We start from the raw sequence: 21,234 nt of genomic DNA, 5'->3' as shown, positions 1-21,234 counted from the left end.
AGCATTGAGGCTATTGAAGTTCTTTGGGTGCATTTTATCCCATAAATGTTGAGACACACTATTTCACACACCAAAAGAGAAACACACTGACCGCCTTATGGATTTTTTTAAACCAAGGGGTTAGTGGCAAATACAGCTCTTTTTAAATTGCTTAATCTGTCTGTCTGTCATAGCTCCACGAAATATGATGTTCCTAGCGCCTGTTTGGAGAAACAGATTTCACTTGGTACTTGATATTGTAAGCACGCGTTTGGGATATAATGAAATAAAAGTACCGTTGCAAACAACAATTGAAGGAAAACTGAAGGCATTATTTGCCGATCAATGTTTGGTTCATGTCCAAAACAATATTTCTTTTTTCGACTTCAAAATTTCCAAATTACTCACGATTTTTACTTCAATCAAATATGATGGATCCATGGACCCGACCTCTTAGAAATTGACAAGGGATTTGACGTTTGAATACCTCTCTGGATTTTGGATAAAGATGTGAGTTATATTACCTCACAGGCAGCAAAGTATAAAGAGGATGCAGATGATATTCACTTCTATATTCAGCATTGTAGGTTATGTCACAAACAAGATGTCTGAAAGAGTAAAAAATCCAATGCAGAATAAACATACGCAGTGAAATAGTGCAGTCTAGAGAGGGTAGAGCGTGCACAAGCCTTCAAGTGCAGCAATTTCAGGTATGCAGAATTTGACTTAATTTGCCATTATTAAGGATAAGTACATTTCTATGCTTACCTGAAATATCTTAAACTGAAGTTGCCATTATTAAAAAAGAAGCTCACAAAAGGCAGCATTATTCAAAAAGATGCCAAAGAATTAGTTCACGGTCCAACATAAACCAAAAAAAAAAAAAAAAAGAGCACAATATATAACAAGGGTTTTGTAGTTCCTAGAAACCCCAACTGATGTAGAATCTTAAAAGGAACCCAAACCCTGCCATATCTGCAGATAACACAACACAATAAATTACACCACGACTTAACTGGTTCTCAAAAGAATATAAATGTCTTGCAAATGCCGGAAAACCTTGGTTCTGGGAACCCAGTAGAGAGAGCTTTTATTGTTGAGCTGAAAGGAGATTCCTAATTTAACGAGGAAAACCACATATGTATCATCAAGCTCATTCCAAGGCAGTCAACACAGGTAATTAAGTACATAGCTGGTTCCTTCAATTAGAAGCATCACGGCTGTAATACTGATCCAGGGTCTTTGCAGGGATACGATGGAGAAGCTCACGAGGGAAGATGCGAAGGAGTGTCCAAGCTAAATCAAGCGACTGGAATATGTTGCGGGTGTCATAGGCTCCTTGGCTAACAAACTTCCTCTCAAATTTGTCAAGAAACTCTAAGTAAAGCTGATTTATTCAAAAAAGATTTAATTAGTGAAAGGTTGTTGATATTAGGGCCAGAACAAAGGTCAACTAGTTTATCTCAAGTTACAAACCAGATCCTCAGAAGACAGTGCTTCTTCTCCAACCACAGCTTTCATTGCCTGGACATCCTTGCCAATAGCATAATTTGCATACAGCTGAAATTTTTTAAATTACTAAGATTAAGCACCATTTACTGGAAATATTTATCAAGTCTTACTGAACATATGATGATGAAGGAACATTGATGAAACACATCAGTACTAAAAAAAATTCTTACCTGGTTGGACACATCAGAATGATCCCTCCTAGTCATACCCTCACCAATGGCACTCTGCAGAAGTTTTAAGGGTAAATTAACATTCACATGTTTGGTGTCCTCTCAGTTTGTGAAATACTCATATCTAAACAGATCCATAAGCTTACCTTCATCAACCGAGACAAGGATGGAAGCACATTGATTGGTGGGTATATCTGTTAAATCAAACAGGAAAGACAATCAATCATTAGATATTTTTTTTGTTCATAAGCCAAACACTGTTCAGAATGTAAAGATATTCCAAACATCCACACTCATAAGCTTTATTCATAGCTAATCTCAATTAAGAGAACCTTCCACTGCTGTGACTTGCTGGTTAATCAATTCGAGGAATATAACTTGCCTCAGCAAGCAATGGGTCATTTATTCCAAAGCAAAACCTTTAGACTACATTAGCTTTAGTTTCTTAAAAATAGTAACGCAAAATTGCATATCCTCCTAGTAATGCAAAATCATAAAATGAATGTGGTTTTTTATCACAAGCTCTGCTGAGTCACTAAGCAGTAATCCAGTTCAGTATGAAATCTCAGGTTCTGCACAATCTTATTCAGATGATCCCAGAATCAAATAAAAAAGATCGAGAGTCAAATAAAAGGAGCAAATCAAGAGAGAGAGAGAGTGTTGAAAAGGCAAACACTTCCTATATTAGTTTGAACAATAGTCCATTTTATAAATCTCCTCTAACATTCAGAAATAGTTCCCCTTCACTGGTGTGCGTAAGTAGTCAGTTCAGGAGACTTGTAACATACCTGCCGATTGTGAAGCTGTCGATCAATATATATTTGTCCTTCGGTGATGTAACCTGTAAGATCTGGGGTTGGATGTGTAATATCTGTTCAAATAATAAGAGAATTAGAGATCCATCAATATATATATAAAGTAGTAACAAAAGCAAATTGTTTCTGGCTAGGATTTTGTGATTTACCATCATTAGGCATGGTCAGAATCGGAATTTGTGTGATGGAGCCCGTTCGTCCTTCGATACGTCCAGCTCGTTCATAGATTGTTGCCAGATCGGTATACATATAACCAGGATATCCACGTCTTCCAGGCACTTCTTCTCGGGCAGCAGATACCTGTAGGACAATTTATAGTTTTATGGTTCCAGAAGTCTGAGAGAAAGAAGTCCCCCAGAAAAGGTAACAACGGGTAAACCATTTGAATCTATTTTAAGGTCCAAAAGTGCTCCAAAAATACAGAATCATGATTGCAAGATACACTTCATGAACAATACCTCACGAAGAGCATCAGCGTATGAACTCATATCAGTTAAAATTACAAGCACATGCTTTCCACATTCATATGCTAGATATTCTGCAGTTGTCAGAGCAATCCTGGGAGTAATAATACGCTCTATAGTAGGATCATTGGCCTGCAAAACCATAATATTCCAGTCACACTTGAAATTCACTTTCAATAGCTGCATTTGTTTTCACAAAAGGAAATCACTATTTTTCATGTAAAAAAAATGCAAGCATTACCAGGTTTAAGAAAAGTGTCACTCTCTCCATAGATCCATTTTCCTCAAAATCACGTTTGAAAAATTGTGCTGTTTCCATGTTGACTCCCATAGCAGCAAAGACTATGGCAAAATTGTCCTCTTCACCACCCTTTGGCATCAAGCAAACAAAGTGAGAATAACGTCAATTTGCATACAATAACCAAAATGCATACTGAACAGAGATACATAAAAGCGCCTATCCAGCTGTTCATTGTGAGATTAGAGAAGCAACACAAGTTAAACTTTCTTAAGTGTTAAGCTCTAGTTAAAATTTGGAAGACAAATGCGACTGTTTTCAAGTTATATGTTAATGAACTCCATCAGAAGGCAAAAAGAAAAAGATAAATGTGCACACACATTTAGGTCTTGTGACAATTGGACATAATCTGGTGACCATGCAGCAAATGTAAGCCAATCAAGTCATGATAGTGGTAAAGTTTCAAACAAAAGTCAGAAACATTTAGCTAGGTGGAAGCACAATCTTCAAAGGCCATTCAACTCTCAAGCAATGTAACAGACCTCTGTTATCAATATACTTAAACAACTCCATTATAATAATCGGATAATACACATACAAGCTGAACTTGATACGATTGGTGGAAAAATGACAAACTACTAACCTCAAGAAGGTTGTCAGATTTTTCCAACCTCTTCACCAGTCCAGCCTGACGACAGATCTGGGCTGCAATTTCATTATGAGGAAGACCAGCAGCAGAGAAAAGAGGAATCTTCTGCCCTCTAGCAATTGAATTCATGACGTCTACTGTGGAAATTCCTGTTTGTATCATTTCTTCAGGATATGTTCTCTCGCTAGGGTTGATAGAACTTCCTAGGGTTGACAAATAACAGATATGATAAGGTTAGAGAGAAATCACAAATAAAAAAACAAAATAATGGACTATCCAGAGCTCAGTGTTTGCCTGAAATATCCCTGTAAGCTTCGGGTAAAATAGGAGGACCATTGTCAATTGGTTTGCCAGAACCATTAAAGATGCGTCCAAGCATATCCAAAGACACTGGTGTCTTTAAGACCTGAAAGCATATTTGATGTTATTAGTAAATAGCACAAATACAAAATTATAGCACCACACAAAAACATATCCAGTACTATACAAAAAATCCACTTGTTTCCATCTTAGGATCCATCTGGTTTTTCATTATTTTCTCCATTTGCAAATACAGGATTACTTTAGCAAACATTTTCATGCTTACTATTGACTGCTTTCTGTAATACAGGAGTTTGTAAAAGATGGAAATGCAAGTGAAAAAATTAAAGGCCAAAGAAAGTTGAGAAAGTGAAATTTTCAGAGCGTGGTTTGTTAACCAGGATTTACATATTTGGGTTCTATGAATGAAGTCTAGAAACAAATAGTAGCTGCTGTGTACCTCCCCAGTGAACTGAACAGTTGTGTATTTGTTATCAATTCCAGATGTTCCTTCAAAAACCTGGGAAGAAGGAAAAAATGACCGTGCTTAAGGAGATTGCACTACCTTATAAAAATACTAAACACAAAGGAGCACATTATAAATTACAGACAAACTAGATCAGCAAAAGTGATTCCAAAGAACCTGGACAACTGCTTTTTCACCATCAACTTCAAGAACTTGTCCACGCCGGGTAGTTCCATCTCCCAAACGAATGTTAACAATCTCCTGATACTTGGGTCCCTGATAAGATCATACATGAATATTCCAGTTTCATCAACACAAATAAGTACAATAAAGTAGGACACTAAGGAAAAACAGAAAAGGACATTATCAAAGCACACTACAATTACCTTCACTTTGTCTAGGATGACCAATGGTCCAGCAACACCTGAGACAGTTCTATATTCTGCAATTATACATACTGTTAGAAATCTGCCAACAAACTTTTAACTGGCAGAAATAATAATTTAAGAGTTTATATATAACACAAAAACAATGGAACAACATCAAACTAGTTGAGTTTGGCTATGTGAAGCCTCAATATCCACTCCCACACCATAGGAACCTGTTCCGTTCCAATACCAAACAGTCCTGACAAACATTAGACCAATGTAAGAGTATCAAAACAACTAAGCATTAAATCTCTACTAGTTAGTGTCAATCATTTGCTACCACCACGTCTTGTCCTTCATTAAGTCAAAATAAATTTCAAAAGATTGTAAGACTTTAGTGAACCTTCATATGTTTTAGCTCTACCCTATTCACTTTTAACCCCTTCAATCACCATAGTGTAGTTCTTCCTTAAAAGAAGAAACAGAAATCATAGTATCACACCTACTTAGCGATGCATTCAGAAGTACATGTATAACGTAGTCAAACCATCTCAGACAATTTTCTCTTATTTTATCCTTTTTGTAAGCAACTAGTGCCTCATGTGTGGAACTAATCTTGACAACAACGTTTCTTAAAAAATCATCTAAACATTAATATTCCAATGATACTGATCCTGTGGATATATAGGGTCTTAGAGGCCCAACTCACTCCATATAACATCGGTTATTAGAATTGCATTGAGTTCAACAAAACCAATAAATAAAAACAGAGCTGCAAAATCATCTGCTTTTACTTGATGATCCACTGGATAAATCAAGTACAATATGAATTGTGCCCTGGATGACATCCCATAAAGTTGGAACCACACAGAAAAGCTCAAAAAAAATTGCATCTGAATTTACAAAATCCTGTTGACCTCAACAGTAAGAGAGATTCACATTGTATCATATAATCATACAAGAAAATAACCTTTTAACATCAATCTTTCAAGTGTTATTTCTACTCAAGTTTTATTATAGCCATAATGCACATATAACATCATCCCAATACCAAATATAGTAGTAGTCTAGCAAACAGATGGCTAGGAGAAATCAGAAAATTTACCCATTCCAACCTCCAGGGTTCCCTCCTCCATCTCAATACTGTTTGGTGCAGAACCCATGTTTTAACCTGAATGTCACAATTAAATAACAAGTTAGAAAATGAGACAAATATTTCATCGTTGATCGTCAGATCACAAACATCTAGAGGTAATCAAAATGCCAAGGAAGAAATGCAGTTCAAACAGTCCAGAAAACACATCTATTTACTTCAGTCAACATCAAAAAATCAATAAAGTTTATAACAAATTAAGGCAAACACAAAAGTCAACAGTGAGATGGAAGAACAGTAAAGCATACAACAAGTAAGCTCAGAATAGCAGATTAGAACCTGATGTGAGTAAAAAACAAATCGGATATCGGTGAAATCGAATTGCAGAATGAAAAAGAGAAGATTGAAGAATGGATCTGAGTTACCTCTTCTTCTCAATCACAAATTTAGAGAGAGAGCAAGGTGGACCGTGGAGAAACGATATTGAGATCTAATGGCAGAGATAATAATTGGGACTTTTTTCTTATAGAAAATATATGAGAACGTGAGATGGGTTAATACTGTGATAGGGAAATCAACATCTTACATGAGTCGAGCTGTTACCGGTGAACTTCCCTTTTGTTTATTTACTTGTTCCTCCGTTTTAATTTGTTTATTTTTTAATAATAGAATAAATTTTTAATTTGTTGATATTAAATTAGGATAATGTTAAAAAAATTTAATCATGTAATTTCTAAATACATGGGGGAAAATTAAATTATAATATAGAAATATTTATTAAAAATGATTATAAATAAAATAAGAAAAATAATTTAAAATAAAAAATATATTTATTTTTGTTTATAAAATTATTGAATTCATCTAATTAAACATTATTGAATTTATCTGAACTTATAGGTAATGAATTAATTTTATTTTTTTATAGATTTAATTTGTTCATATTCGTAAAGAGCTTTTTTTCAAAAAAATAAAATAAAATCTTAATAAATTGAATGTGAATAATTAAAGACAAATAAATACTGGTATTACTTGCATCAGAGAGTGTGATGTTCGGACTTTGGATACTGAACATGAAAAAATGTTGTATAATGAATTTACTTAGAAAAATTTAGATTAATCATAATGAATAATTATTTTTTTTAAAAAAAGAAAGAAATGTTACCGTCACGGGATTCACGTGTTGGTTCACATATATTTATTGATAACCGATAATTGAGAAGTATTTAAGTATATATCCAAAATTTTAATTACAAAATCAGCTTTAAATTCTGTTTATTGAATAAATAAATTTTAATTTCTCAAAACTATTTACAATTTTTTAATTGAAAAAGAAAGTAGTAGCAGGAGATAAATGCCGAAATCCAAATGTGTTGTTGAAATCAAATGGTGGAACACCTGTTGAGTGTACTGATTGTCGCGCGGGACCAACAAGAAGCCGTGCCCTCCTCTAACTCTTGCAACTAATTTGGACTGGTATGCTGTGATTTGGAAACCCTCAAAAATTCAAAACATGACAAAAATAATAAATGATCAGAAATGGCCAATTAATTATACGATTGATCTACTCATATTAGCAATTAAATTTATATTTGAAGGTCAAAGACAAGCATTTCTTCTTGCTACTGAGAACTTGCTTATAAAGGTAGCGGAATAAAAAAATACAGAAAAATATAAGATTGCTTGCTTATTACAAATGGTAAGCTGATACAATTGTAATATTTTGGTGTTAAAAAAATACAGAAAAATATAAGATTGCTTGCTTATTACAAATGGTAAGCTGATACAATTGTAATATTTTGGTGTGATATTTTAATATTAATAAAAATATATCTATGTCACATTATATATCATGTTATGTTTATTGATATATACTATATTTGTATCGCTTTACTCTCATCAATTGTTGAAGAAAGTGGTCATTAGTTTTTGGTATCCACCAACTCTTCATTTCATATATTACTAGTGAAACTATTCGCGCTTCGCGCGATTATATGAAATATTTATAAGATAATAATATGAAATATATAATATTTAGGTTAGTATCGAATATATAGATAATATTTATATTTCTCCTCGTCTGCGATATTATAGACTTTTTAAAAACATATAAAATATATTTATTTGTTTTGTATATATTAGAACAAAATATTCACCGTGGTGAAGTAAATGAAATAAGGGATAATATGTTGAAATAACAATATATTGGTATTAGGTTGAAAATATTTTAGATGTTTTAATTTTCTCTATCTTTTCTAGGAGTAGTGATGTTCTATCTAAACTCTGATTTCGTCAAAATAAAATTATTTTCTTTTATTTTATTATTACATTTGCTTATTATAATTTTTTAAACATTATTTAAATACTTGTAAGATTTTCGAAAAATGAAGCATATAAAGTCATGATTCATATTTAATATTAAACTTTACAAGTAAGATGAAGAGACATGAGTTATAAATAATTCAAATGTATAATTTTACTAGCCACTAAATGTATTACTAATTATGTATTGATTTTATTTGTAAAATAAAAAAATAAAAATAAGGTGTGAAAATACAAAAAATGAACAGAGAAAATATAATAATTGGTGACTACATAAAAATTATAAATACATTTCAAAGCAAAAAGAACGACGACAGATTGTTACATACGCAAAAAATGACATCATGAAAATAATAATATATTTTTCAATTACTTTTTATAATTTATAATAAAAGTGAAACAAATCATCATAAATTTTGTTGTTGTTAAAATGAAATAATTATATTTATTTTTTTTCATAGCAAAGAGAAAATAGAATACTAAAGGATCAAATGATTAGTATTGACAATATAATACATTTAGCTAAATTATTTACATAAATTAAAACTTTAAAAACTCTAGCAAAAGTAATTAAGTTGCTAATAAATTTTAAAGTGAAAAAATAATCTCTAATTATGCTTAATTTTTTTTTCCTTGTACCATCTTCCTTTGCAAAGAGATCCGTCATCATGTTTTGATCCATATGTCAAACTCTTCATATATGCAACCAACTGAATAAAAAAAAACATATGCGAATTAAAAATAATTATGTAAAAAAAAAAAAACGAAAAATAAACCATATTTAATATATTTATATATTATCTTTTAAATAGTAATAACAATACTAAATAATAATTATTTCTTGAAATCTAACAAATATTATAATCAAACTATATTATATATGAAAAACTAACTATTAAAAAAAAGTAATTGCATACGGACAAAACATTGTTAAGAATTAAAGAGATTTTTTTAATCATACTTACTTGATAAATTATAATACAAACATAAAAATATATATTAAGAAAGCATGTCTAAGTCCATAAAAATAAAAAGAAAGACTTAAGAATAAAATATATTTTACCTTCACATACTTTTTTTTGTTACATGTTAGCTAATTCACAAACAAGTATTATGGAGAAGAGAAATTATAACTTTGTATGTGAATCTTCATGAAAATAAATATGAATCTATGTAGACAAAATAAAGGAAATGAAAAAAACAAGGACTTGAGAATGATATATTGATTAACTTCATGTACTTTTTTTTTTGTTACAGATCAAACTTATATGATGAAAAAAGAAAGAATAATTGTGAAAGTGAATCTTCATTAAACTAATATAAATTTATAGGCAAAATAAAGGAATTTCATAAGACACATAAACTTATAAATTTAAATTGGAGGTTATGAATATAAAAATTATGAGAGTCATGAATATTATTAAAAGTAAAAATTAAAGAAGGGCAAGTCATGGGTAGTAACTCCTAGTGAATAAATTCAAAAATAAAAATAAAAATACTTAAAATGTAAAAAAATAATAATATGATTTCATGATTAGAAGTGAGATAAACAAATAGAAAAAAAATATAGAATTTTTTTATTATTATAAATGTTCATACATTAATAAAGTATTTATTTGTATATTTGTATAAATGAAGTAATATATTTTTACAATAAATAAATAATTTAAATTTTAAAAAATCAAAAATAAATAAATTATGTTTCTCTTTTAATTATAAGTGAGATAAATAAATAAAAAATATGAAGAGTTTTTGTTATAAATGACCCACCATTAATAAAATATTTATTTATAATAAATTTAAGTAATTTTTTATGATATATAATAATTATTTAAAAAAAAAGATGAAAAAAACTAAATGCAAATGACGGCCATATAGAGGTGTCACATCACCTCATCTATGGTCCTCATTTATATATATATATATATATTGATTCTATATTTATGTCTTGTAACTTATGTAACGTTTGAGCCATTCATTTGGCAAATTTACTAACAACTATCTTTCTATCCATTGCAAGGAAGAATCCATCAACTACAAAAAATGTGGTCTTCCTTTGTGTTGGCTGAGAAGAGAAAACAAGAGAAGTACAAAAAAAAAATATAGAGTGAAAAGGATAAATAACATTTTATTATGCTTATATTGAGATTAGTGTACTAGTGAAAGAGAGAGTTGCGACGATATATTCTACATCTTCAACTATATTCACTTTATACAAAAGAGAGTATTATATGTTGAAGGAAGGTGTTTTTTTTGTGGAACTTTGGATTCTTCAACTAATCTAGAATTGTTTGAGTTATACATATTATTGGGCTGTTGTATCTTGGAGAGAATAAGTCAAGAATATCATTGTTGGATCGGTGTAGTTTACGTCGCAATGGGCTTCAATCTCGTTAAAGAGAGTGAGATATTCATGTCTCAGCCTAAAAATTTGTTTATCTATTTTTGTTCATTTTATTTCAACTGTAATTTATTGTATTTGTGTAATTTATTATATTTGTGATATTACGCCAACATAATGCTTTGATATCACATTGGTTATCATAGGAGTTGGGGGGGGGGGGGATGTACCTTAATTTTAGTAGGGTTTATTATAAGTCTAATTACTCGCAATGATCATCATTTGCATGTTAATTTTGTCACAATTATAAATATGTGGCTGTCGAAGTGGATTACAATTCTCAAATATGTGGAATTAGTTGATTTGTAAGGCTTATCGTCAATCACTAGCCACTTAACCTTCATTTTACTCGAGAGCAAGGTGATCCATTATTGTTGAGTTGTATTTAGACGTGACTTAAGACTTACCTAGACTTAGAGAAATGAGAATGCTACGTAGGGAATATCAATCTTGCACTTCGACTAGAGCCATTTTTGCTGAGCTGATTTGGATTATACTCAATCTACCACTGATCATCTTTTGAATTGTTCACGTGTCAAATTTGCATTTTAACAAGTACAAATTTAGAAGTATTTATATTTTTTTTTCAACTTTTCAAAATAACTTATCCTAATAATGAATATTCCTTTCTTTTTTTTTGATATACATTTAAAAAAACACCAGTATAAAAGTTAAATTAATTTTTAACTTTTTAAAATTAATTAGTTAAACACTATGGATGTTTCATGTAATTACTCTAAAAGTGGCTAACGGTGCACCTTATGCCACAAGACAAAATCATCGTATAAAACTTACTTAGCATTTAGGAATTCAATCTCATTTAACTTCTTGACTCCAAAAAGTACGAGTACTAGATTGGTGATCCTTCAAACTAGATGAATGAAGTCGAAATAAACACTAACTTAGTGGACCAGAATAACAATTACTTAATTTACTTGCACATCACCAGTTGCCTAACAAGAAACGCCACATATTACACATACTGTCGTTGCGTCAAAACGTCTGGTTTCCTTATTTGTACGCTCGGTTTTTTGTCACACCTTTAGATATTCACTGTGCCTAAACAAAATATGGCCACATCTCTCTCGGTTCGGCCCAACCGTACTATCATTAGCAGTGACCCGGCCGGTTCAACCCGGCCTAATCCAATCCGCCGCCCTCCAATCTCCGCTCATTTGCCGAAAATTCCAAACTCCGATAGTTTCCGGCGGAGGAGGCTAGTGTTTACTTCTCACCGCCGGAAATTGAACCCCGCCGTTCAAGCAGGTTCTAGAGCTGATGATTCGGCTCCTTTCGAGATGTCGGTAGAGAATGCCCTGAAGTTGCTAGGTGTCACTGAGGGTGCTAGCTTCGATGATATTCTTCGTGCGAAAAAGTCAATTATCTCTTCTTGTAAAGACGATCCAGATACAATTGCACAGGTCTTACAGTTAATTCTGCTTGTATTTTCTTCAATTCCGGTAGAATTGTTGTTTATAAGTACTACTTCGTAGCTTCCCTGCTTATCGTATTTGATTGGAACTCCTAGCTGTTTGAAATTCTTAGTGCTTTGTTTTGTTGATACTAGTTGTTGTATATATACTGGAAAAACATATGTGTCTCTGCAGCAATTGCCGTCAGTTGTTATTTCATGTTAAGTAATCATTAATTCATTAATTAATCAATCAATCAATAATACCTACGTCTGAAACTACTCGTGATGTGATATATGAAGAAACTTACATCCGTTCTGCACGTTCTAGCAAATTAAATGACTAGAGGATTCATGATACGTACCAACTTATTTAGAATTGGGTTTTTGGGACCAGCTGTTTGAAATTTGCCTTGGTGCAGATATTTAAATAAGCATAGTCAAATTGTTGAAGGAAAAGAATAGATCTTCGAGTGCAAATTATTCTCTATGTTTTTCCTTCGCCATATGTATATGTGTTGTTGACTATAAGAAGCGGAACCTTTCAACAACTTTCAGGTAGAGGCGGCATATGATATGCTTCTCATGCAAAGCTTATCACAGAGGAGATCTGGAAAAGTTGTGGATAGTAGTGTACGCTTTGCTGATGTTAAAGCTGCTAATGCTTCTGGGATGGGATCAATGCCCAAGTGGCTGCAGACGACTGTCAAGAGCTCACCAGTCGCAGTTGAAGCACCAGCTTCTAAAGAGTTAGGTGTTCAAGCAGGAGTCTATGGAGCCTTAATGGTCTTAACATATGTTAATGGAGCCTCAACACCTTTAGGAGTATCGTATGGAGCTGATGTTCCTGGACTAATCTTAGCCACAAGCTTTGGGGCCACCTTGTACTTCATGACCAAGAAAAATGTCAAGTTGGGTAAGGAAGATACGTTGCTTCTCTTTGTTTCACTTCTAGGTAGATTTATTGCATTTTGTGAGTTCAAATATAAACATTAGTACGTGATTGCAGTCATGCAAAAGTAATGACCAAATTGTTTGTTAAAGTATATAATAGCCCCCCATATACGTGTTAAGTTTGCTCATTGACATTCCATACTAACTGAATCTTAAGCATTATCTCTGGATCACTTAAGCTTTCACAATTTCAACTTACCCTCAAGAAAACCATAGCTAGGGTTGTAATCCCTTATCATATGCATTTCTAACCTTGTGAGAAAAATAGACTTGACTTGATGCTCATGCTAGTATCCATAAAATCTTTTTGGCGTGTAAGAAGTGTCTTTCTCATCAACAATTATGAACATAATTCACAGATTTTCCTGTGTTGCTAAATCATTTTTTTTTCTTAATTAATAGGACTGGATTATTGTCAATAGTTGAATGTGTTTCTTCTAATTAGTTATGGATCCATGTCTTTTATCACGTTGATAATGAACAAACATTTTGGTCTTCAACTCCTTAATACTCCCATTAAATCTAAGTTGTCGACTATTTGATGAAGACTTACTTGAATATTTCCTATTATACAAAAAAACTACGTGATGGTTTGATTTGATGAGAGTTATTAAGGTGAGAATTAGGAATACGTATCATGCAATGTAAATATGGAAGAAGCTTGTCATGTATACACTGGTTCGTCAAGTGTTATGAACTGAAGAAGTGTTTCAGTACAATTATTTGAAGAAATATATAAAAAAAGGATCACATTATATGTAGGGAAGATCACATTATACAAATTTTCCATGTTGCTGAAGTGGAAATCATTCTAAGGTTGTGGAGAGTGGAGACCATGATTTATTTATTTTAATTGAAAACAAGTTTATATAATCCTTATCTATCATATGAAAATGACATGAGTAGTAGCCACATAAGAGCCAATGAAATTTTGAAGGAGTTGATTTGTGTGGAAGTACTGTTCTGGCTTCTGGATAATGCAAATGAGACTTTGGAAATACCAACAATGGATTTGTACCGTGTTATGATTCCGATTAGTGTTTATTTCATCTAAGCTGTATTTCTGCCAAAAAAATATTTGTAGAACTAAATATTGGCTTTTCCTGAAAAAAATGACTCAAACTTTACTTGCAAACAGGGAAAGCAAGCGTCATAACAATTGGTGGGCTGGTCGCTGGTGCAGTGGTAGGTTCAGCAGTAGAAAATTGGTTGCAAGTAGACATTGTCCCGTTACTGGGTATACACGCTCCTGCTACGGTTGTGAGTGAATTTATACTTTTCTCGCAATTTCTGGTCTCGTTGTATCTGATATAGGGTAACTCAAAGGCTTGTATGAACTGCTACTGTAAGAAGGTCTATGGCTATTTGTTGCCTACTCAGGTTCTTGTTCTTATCTAGGACCAGTAATTTGTTAAATGTACAAAAGAATGTTACCAAAACTCTGGAAGTTCTGATATTTGTTTTATAAAGCTAGTATAGATTCTCAGCTTTGCTCTTCTATCAACGGTATTTTAATCCCTAGTTTGTTCTGATATTAAGTTGTGGCTTACTGTGTTTTAATTGGAATTTGACGTATTTATTTTCTCACAGAAGGGTACATTGATTATAACAGGCTTGGACTCCTGCAGTGAAGTGCAGTTGTTAGCTACTCTTCAAATTAATGCATTTAGAGTATGATTTCATTTGTTTTCTTCGGATTAAACTCTGTCGAAGGTTAGATATTATGCGAAGACCAAGTCAGGAAAAAGACTTAAATTATTCATAGTATTCTCAATGACTAATAATTTGAAGCTATAGGGGTTTTATTTTCAGCTGTCAATCCATGCATATAATAATGAAGTGTGTGTGTATATATATATATAGGAAAGGATTTTTAGCTAAAAGTTAGTAACTTATTCCTTTTTATTTGGAGAGATGGCATGGCGGTATTTGAACCTGTGATTTCTAAGGGTTCACAAACTGGCTTTGAGCCAAAAACTACAGTAACTGTGCTTGATGATTGATAAGTACGGGCTCAGTTTTTCTGTAGCTTTGACAGAACAACCCAGAATAGGGGAATTAAAAACTGTCCTATGAAATCTGGCCTTTGACCTTGAAGAAACTCCAATCACGAAAACAAGTGACTACATCTCAGCGAGCTGCTTTGATGGCACCATAATATACAAACTAACAATTCAACTCTATGCATTAAATAAGGAAATCCAAACCAGCCAAAGTCATCTTTTGACATCTTCACCAGCTTGGGAGCTCTCTATGGATGGCTGGTTAACGATTTTCTCAGCCTTCTCACCACTGCTTAGTAGTTCATTGTACATTTTTAGTGCTTCACTGGAAAATTCTGTTATAGACTCAAAAACTCGGCAAAAACCAGTCTGAAAGCCGTTCAGAGTGATCCTCTGAGTTTCTTGCATGCATTTCTGGTGTTCTTCCTTCTCTAGATCTACCCTTTTCCTGAAGTTGTCCAGCAAGTCCTTCCTCTCCTTCAGATACTCAGCTCTATGATCAATTTCGAGCTCCGAGCTTCGGTCTGTGAGCTTGAACTCATAAAGCTTGTTCTCCACCTTTTGGAACGCCAGTGTTTTCCTATCTAATTCTTTGGACATGCTGTCAACTTTTCGCTTTTGTTGCTGTTCCTCTCCCTGCTGAACCCACAAAGCTCTTACATCCTTTCCGCAGCCTTTAAGGGCAACAGAAACTGCTCTATCTGGCAACTTGTTCATGGCAGACAACCAATCGTGGCAAATCATGAGAAGTGGAGGACCATTAACTCGACAAGCTGGAGTTGAACTCCTACTTTTGGAATACAATTCAACTTCAGAGACTGTGAACTTGGACAGCCATCCATGGAGTGCCTCCACATAAGCCTTCTGGGCAGCAATGTAATCTCGGAAGCGAGCGCACCAATTTTGAAGCTCAACGTCAAGCTGTACTGTGGCAAGCCGATGAGAGTCATTGCAGAACTTTCCATATGCAGGACAGGTGAAACTTTTGACGTCGAATATAATCTTGTTCTGGATCTCATGGGATTCCAGCATGATCTTCCAAGTTCTCATCATACTGTATAAAATAGACAAAAGAAGGTAAAAGAAAAAAAAGTCAAGTCAATGAAGATCTTGTATTAAGTGATAGTTTGCTACCCAGGTAACTCTTCCTTACCCTTGAAGCAGTTCAATGATTTGAGGCTGCAGTTCATCATCTCGTAGTTCGTCAATTCTTTTTGATATGGTCTCAGCACTTCGAATTGTGACTAGGATCCTGCTATATAATTCTTTTACTGCTGCTCTGGTTTTGTCTGCGGTCCGTCCTTCATCTCCTCTGGCATCATGATTTTTTAGTTGATTGCACTTCTTCTCATATAATTTCCAAGTGCTATCTCCAGCCTGAAGGTAGTCTAGATGTAAGGAACTGATCCAAAATGATCAATGAAGAGTGAAATAGTAGCAGTACTTGACAAATGTACAGTAGTAAAGCCGTAGCACGAAATTGATGCATGGTTTTAACCATGTGGACTAGTATCCCTCTAATAATAGCCCAATTTAGGTAGATATCCTTGGAAGTCCAAGAAAAAATCAAAGAATGGTCCTACCGTAGGATTTACATCAGTCTAATACTAGAAGTACTTGAACATATTGATAGTATATGCCAACTTATGTACAGACAAATACAGATGCCCCAGGTCTCATAACACCAACTGGTGGTCATAACGGAGATCTCAAAGTTTAATTAGTCACTCATATTTATGTAAATTCTGAGGCAGACTTCTTAGTGTTCTTATATGACAAGATGTTACATGACTTGTTTTAGGCTTGAGCATTGCAGAAGAACGTATCTTCTCATAGCGAGCAAGATAGATTTAAGGATTTAATAAGAGAATGATTGGCCAATATGATATATACCTTAACCTCGTCATACAGCTTCTTCTCCCAAGCATACAGCCTTCCTAGCGTCAGCAAATGGCTCCCAGAACCCATTCCACCATAATCATCAAATAGATCATTCTTGAATTCTGTCCATGTGGAAGAACTCTTGGAACTAGACGCCACAAGACTCTTGCATGATGGTGAACGAGATGCAGGAGACTTCCAAGTAATTGCTGGGATGATTTTTGTTGAGTTCTCTGCATACATGATATAATTGCACAAATTCAGAAAATAATGAAACCTGAAAATCTCAAAATTACTCCGCAATAGTAAGGTATAATAGATAAGCAATTTAACTCTCATCAACAGTACAACCTCTTACCGACACTGACCAGCCAAGACTATGCTCTTACCCACAATTGACTATTTAGTGTGAGAAATTGTGAAGCAAATCATGAGGGATAATTAATAGACTTGGCAATCCTTCACATTATAGGAATATAATCGACAAATTATTACGCTAGAGTTTCAACAATAGGATATCACTTTGCACTTTGCCTTTGCCTTTGCCTTCTCAAGAGGAGAAAAGTTCCTTATCAAAAACAACTGGATGCCACTTTCTTTCCAGGAAAAAAGATTATCAAGACAGACAAAACTGCAACAAATCCTTCTAAGCATTTCCTAGTGGAACCAAAAAACAATTAAAGAAGCCAATAAATGTTAAAGCAAAAGATTATCATGTAAGCCCAGTGGCAGCATTTCTTAACAGGAATAGTAGTGGAGCCAAAAAAAAAAATTAAGAGGAACACAAACCTAAAGCAAACGAGATAAACATTAGACTTTGTTGAAGGAGTTCAAAAAGAAATTTCTCACTCAGAAAAAGATAGTAATTTGATATGCTTTACCTTTGGGTTCTCCCAAATTAGGCTGTGAATGTACCCAATTTGCCTCTAACATCCTTGATACTTCCTTTCCAGCATCATATGCCTTGACAAAATGGTCTTCAATGTCAGTTAGTGCTTCAAGTAACTCCCTCCCCTGTAATGGATTATCCACGACTGTCAAACTTATTCTCTGGTCCTCTTGGTTTACATTAGCAGTATGTACAGGTTGCTGTACAACTTCATTCCCATTTTCTCTTTGCTCCACATTTTCTTTCTCTTTAGTGGCTACTACCTTATTCTCTTCCTTCATTTCATCCTCATCTTCCTCTTCCTCCTCTTCTAAATCTGGAATCCCTTCTTGCTCCCTCACTGCCCTTAAATCCTCCTCAGAAATCCTATGATACCCACTAATCATCTCTGGCCTTACACTATTAAAAGGGTTGAAAAAATCCCAACCAAAATCTGTTGGTGGTGAATGCATCATCTGAGGCATTTCCATGTAATAATAGCCATAACCTTGTGGCTGCTGCTGCTGTTTCATAACTTTCTCTTCTCTCTCTTCCTCAGAAGAATCTGATGGTGTTGCTGTAGATTTATTGCATGGCCCACAGCAAATAGTTTCTTGGGTTGGCTCAGAAGGTGTTTGCTGAAGAAACAAGGGGTTTGAAACCACACACTCTTTTTTTGGAGAAGAAGGGCAACAAGGTGGTGGGAATGTGATGAGATATGGAGAAGTAGGTGTAGAATGACGAGCAACAAAGAGTTTTAAAGCTGCTGAGACTCCATACAATGCTTGACAATACTTGTAATGTGCATCAGCCAGTGTGTACCTCCTATCTACAGCCAATTTCAGGTACTGTTTTCTCTCTTTGCATATGGATACTACCTCTTCTTCTTCTTCTAACTTGGATGCAACACACCCCATTTCTTCCCCCTACTCAGCTTTGCAAAAAATAGGAGATTCTTGAAAAAAGGTGCTTTCTTGGAGGGATGTGTGGGGGGGTGAAAAGGGATTAAAGTAAGTTCCTTTTTTGAACACAGATTCTACTGTAGAGAGAAACAACAAGTCGAAAAATGTCCCTTTTAAGAATGGTTTCAGAACAACCCATTGAAACATAGAAAGAGGTTTTTAGGTAAAAAAGCAAGTATTGGGAATACCCACTTGGCCTTAACCAGCAGAGCCATAGCCATTTCCTCTGCAAACAAAGAAAATTTCTCAAACAACAAAACAAGAAAAAGAGAGAGAAAAAAATAATATAGTATAACTGTGTCAGTGAAAGAGGATGTTTTTTTCCTCTTTTTTTTTTCTTTCTTTCTAAGAGCAAAAATTGCTGTAGGAGAGATTTCAGAGAGAGAGAGAAAATCAAAAGGTGAGTTAAGAAGAGGTGGTAGGGGCTCGAGGTAAGGGAAGAGTGATGAGAGTATTCTTGTGTTTGGCAAAAAATAATCAAAATGTTTTATAACAAGGTAATGAATATTTTATATTTAATTTTATATAGAATATTAATAAATAGTACTTATGATATTTATAATCTAATTGTATAAATATTTTTGACTGTATGGTCAAAAGTATAGTATTGTTCAGGTACAAAACCCACACGTTGAGTATTTCATGCTTGTAAAAAAAATTTTTTAAAAAAAGTATATAAAAAGTTTTACTTTTTTTCATTTAAATTGTGGGTGAAGTCCGTCAGTTTAGAATCTAAATTAGCTTCTTTCTTTCTCACTGCCATAATTTAGCAGAGATTTTTTGGTTTTTTTGGGGAGAAGAGACAGAAGAGAGTCAGTGAATCAGTGAGGGAATAGAGGAGTCAAACTTTGGTCAAACCTCAAAAAAAAGAGAGGGTAATATAGTCTATTCAATCTTCCAGGTAAAGAGCTAATCTTGCAATTATTTGAAGATAATGACTATTTTTTCCACTTGTCAGCTTCTTAGGTAGGGATTAATTACTAGATTTCCTTAATTCTTATGCACTGTCATTCTCAGTAAACAGAAAGTGACAATTTTATCCTCATTTTTGACGGCCTTCTTTCAACTACTATTAATTTTGGTAACTTAATTTATTCGATTTTGGAGTTTGTTTTTTACCCCTTTTTTTTTGTATTTACTATATTCATTTATTTTACTTTGTCGTTTTTATGGAGTAATGTCTTGCAATTGGGAATGGTGCATTATAAAAGAGTAAAATATTAGCAGGAAATGTTTACCGTTTGCCTTCATCAAATAGTGGATGCTTTGTTATCTGGGAAAAAAGTTTGTGTTTTTTTTTTAAAAAATAATATTTAAACAAAATGAAATGTACTTGTAATTTCACTTTTTTATGACGTTTTTGAAATGTACCTTGTATATAAGAAGAAAAAAAATTATACGTCATTTTACTTGGCTTGTAAAATAAAATGAGGATCGTTCTCTATTTCATTATTATTTATCTATTTTAGTAAATTAAGAGTCTTTTAACTTTTGGTCATGAAATTTGATAAGATTTTAAAATTCTGAGTTTTAAATGACCAAGTTTTGAATTTTTAGGACTTTTACTCATAAAACTTTAATTGTTACTATAAGCATGTCCAAAGTTTCAAATTTCAACTTCAAAATATATGACCAAATAAATCTTAAAATCAAACTCAATATTGTTTCAAAGCTCATAAATCTACTAATATATCGGTAATTAGAACACTAAATATACATATAAACTTTTTGTTTCAATTTATGTGTTTACTTTTTTTATAAAAAAAAAAAACTTTGTTTAAAGAAGAATCGTACTTATATATCTAGTAATTCGTTAATTTCAATTTTTTACGTGATAATTTAAAATTAAAAATAATAGCATGATTTTAGATCTATGAAATAAAATAGTGGGAGATATTTTAGTTCGTAATCATCTAATAAGTGGCTATTTGTATGATAGTAGTATTTTTTTTTAAAGGATGATTCATATATTTTTAAAATAAAATAAGTACACACTTTTGTTTACACCTTATACGAGAACAGGGTTAGAAGACATTGACCGAATCTGCACCGTTTTTGTTGTTTGAACAGTTGAACCAAACTGCATTCGACACTTTGTCCACTAGGCATCACTTACTCCTTCAGCGACACGAGACTAATATTTTAAATATTAGCGGTTAATCGATTGGTCGTCACTTTGTGTTGAGAATACAATTAAATAATAAAAATATATTTTTTGATAGTTTAAGACGGTAATACACTTGGACATGGTATGAAAACAAGCAAAGGTCTTGAGATCAAAAAAAAATAATTTACGCATTTGACCCATGAAAAAGAATTGAACTTGCACATGAAGGGGATGTGAAAAATACAACAAAATAATAAAAGTATGATATCTCATC

At 33.1% G+C, this 21,234-nt stretch overlaps 3 protein-coding genes and 1 long non-coding RNA gene across 4 annotated transcripts; 2 read left to right on the top strand and 2 right to left on the bottom strand.

The window, feature by feature from the left end:
* Nucleotides 1–753: 753 nt before the first annotated feature.
* On the bottom strand, nucleotides 754–6,691 carry LOC101245703 (V-type proton ATPase subunit B 2). The gene is made up of 15 exons (XM_004231010.5): nucleotides 6,480–6,691; nucleotides 6,067–6,132; nucleotides 4,980–5,035; nucleotides 4,771–4,869; nucleotides 4,588–4,647; nucleotides 4,122–4,233; nucleotides 3,822–4,030; nucleotides 3,182–3,310; nucleotides 2,935–3,072; nucleotides 2,626–2,776; nucleotides 2,450–2,532; nucleotides 1,808–1,855; nucleotides 1,662–1,715; nucleotides 1,456–1,539; nucleotides 754–1,366 (listed from the first exon to the last, which is right to left on the bottom strand). The coding sequence occupies exons 2-15, from the start codon at nucleotides 6,122–6,124 to the stop codon at nucleotides 1,181–1,183; spliced, it is 1,467 nt and encodes a 488-aa protein (XP_004231058.1). The 5' UTR covers nucleotides 6,125–6,132; nucleotides 6,480–6,691; the 3' UTR covers nucleotides 754–1,180.
* A 4,913-nt stretch (nucleotides 6,692–11,604) lies between these two features.
* LOC101245406 (protein CHAPERONE-LIKE PROTEIN OF POR1, chloroplastic) lies at nucleotides 11,605–14,629 on the top strand. The gene is made up of 3 exons (XM_010317087.4): nucleotides 11,605–12,195; nucleotides 12,744–13,101; nucleotides 14,278–14,629. Exons 1-3 carry the CDS (start codon nucleotides 11,845–11,847, stop codon nucleotides 14,451–14,453), a joined length of 885 nt encoding a protein of 294 aa, XP_010315389.2. The 5' UTR covers nucleotides 11,605–11,844; the 3' UTR covers nucleotides 14,454–14,629.
* A 474-nt stretch (nucleotides 14,630–15,103) lies between these two features.
* Nucleotides 15,104–19,347, bottom strand: LOC101255743 (protein ALTERED PHOSPHATE STARVATION RESPONSE 1-like). Its single transcript, XM_004231406.5, has 4 exons — nucleotides 17,905–19,347; nucleotides 17,036–17,256; nucleotides 16,296–16,519; nucleotides 15,104–16,196 (listed from the first exon to the last, which is right to left on the bottom strand). Exons 1-4 carry the CDS (start codon nucleotides 18,806–18,808, stop codon nucleotides 15,356–15,358), a joined length of 2,190 nt encoding a protein of 729 aa, XP_004231454.3. The 5' UTR covers nucleotides 18,809–19,347; the 3' UTR covers nucleotides 15,104–15,355.
* On the top strand, nucleotides 18,597–19,971 carry LOC138339190 (uncharacterized). The gene is made up of 2 exons (XR_011212240.1): nucleotides 18,597–18,736; nucleotides 19,627–19,971. It is a non-coding gene; the product is annotated as an uncharacterized lncRNA (long non-coding RNA).
* Nucleotides 19,972–21,234: the final 1,263 nt, after the last annotated feature.

Source organism: Solanum lycopersicum, chromosome 1, assembly GCF_036512215.1.
Source record: "Solanum lycopersicum chromosome 1, SLM_r2.1".
In the NCBI taxonomy this organism is placed as follows: Eukaryota; Viridiplantae; Streptophyta; class Magnoliopsida; order Solanales; family Solanaceae; genus Solanum; species Solanum lycopersicum.
This window is presented reverse-complemented; position numbering and strand designations above follow the sequence as displayed.

What these genes read in the sequence shown, in the direction of transcription:
- LOC101245703 (XM_004231010.5), bottom strand. Translation starts at nt 6,124, where the DNA reads ATGGGTTCTGCACCAAACAGTATTGAGATGGAGGAGGGAACCCTGGAG. An exon ending in AGCTTACAGGGATATTTCAG is followed by an intron (nt 4,031 to 4,121) that starts GCAAACACTGAG and finishes TGTCAACCCTAG; the next exon opens with GAAGTTCTATCAACCCTAGC. An exon ending in TGACACTTTTCTTAAACCTG is followed by an intron (nt 3,073 to 3,181) that starts GTAATGCTTGCA and finishes ATGGTTTTGCAG; the next exon opens with GCCAATGATCCTACTATAGA.
- LOC101245406 (XM_010317087.4), top strand. Translation starts at nt 11,845, where the DNA reads ATGGCCACATCTCTCTCGGTTCGGCCCAACCGTACTATCATTAGCAGT. An exon ending in ATCCAGATACAATTGCACAG is followed by an intron (nt 12,196 to 12,743) that starts GTCTTACAGTTA and finishes AACAACTTTCAG; the next exon opens with GTAGAGGCGGCATATGATAT. An exon ending in CAAGAAAAATGTCAAGTTGG is followed by an intron (nt 13,102 to 14,277) that starts GTAAGGAAGATA and finishes ACTTGCAAACAG; the next exon opens with GGAAAGCAAGCGTCATAACA.
- LOC101255743 (XM_004231406.5), bottom strand. Translation starts at nt 18,808, where the DNA reads ATGGGGTGTGTTGCATCCAAGTTAGAAGAAGAAGAAGAGGTAGTATCC. An exon ending in AGCTGTATGACGAGGTTAAG is followed by an intron (nt 16,520 to 17,035) that starts GTATATATCATA and finishes GACTACCTTCAG; the next exon opens with GCTGGAGATAGCACTTGGAA. An exon ending in ATCATTGAACTGCTTCAAGG is followed by an intron (nt 16,197 to 16,295) that starts GTAAGGAAGAGT and finishes TATTTTATACAG; the next exon opens with TATGATGAGAACTTGGAAGA.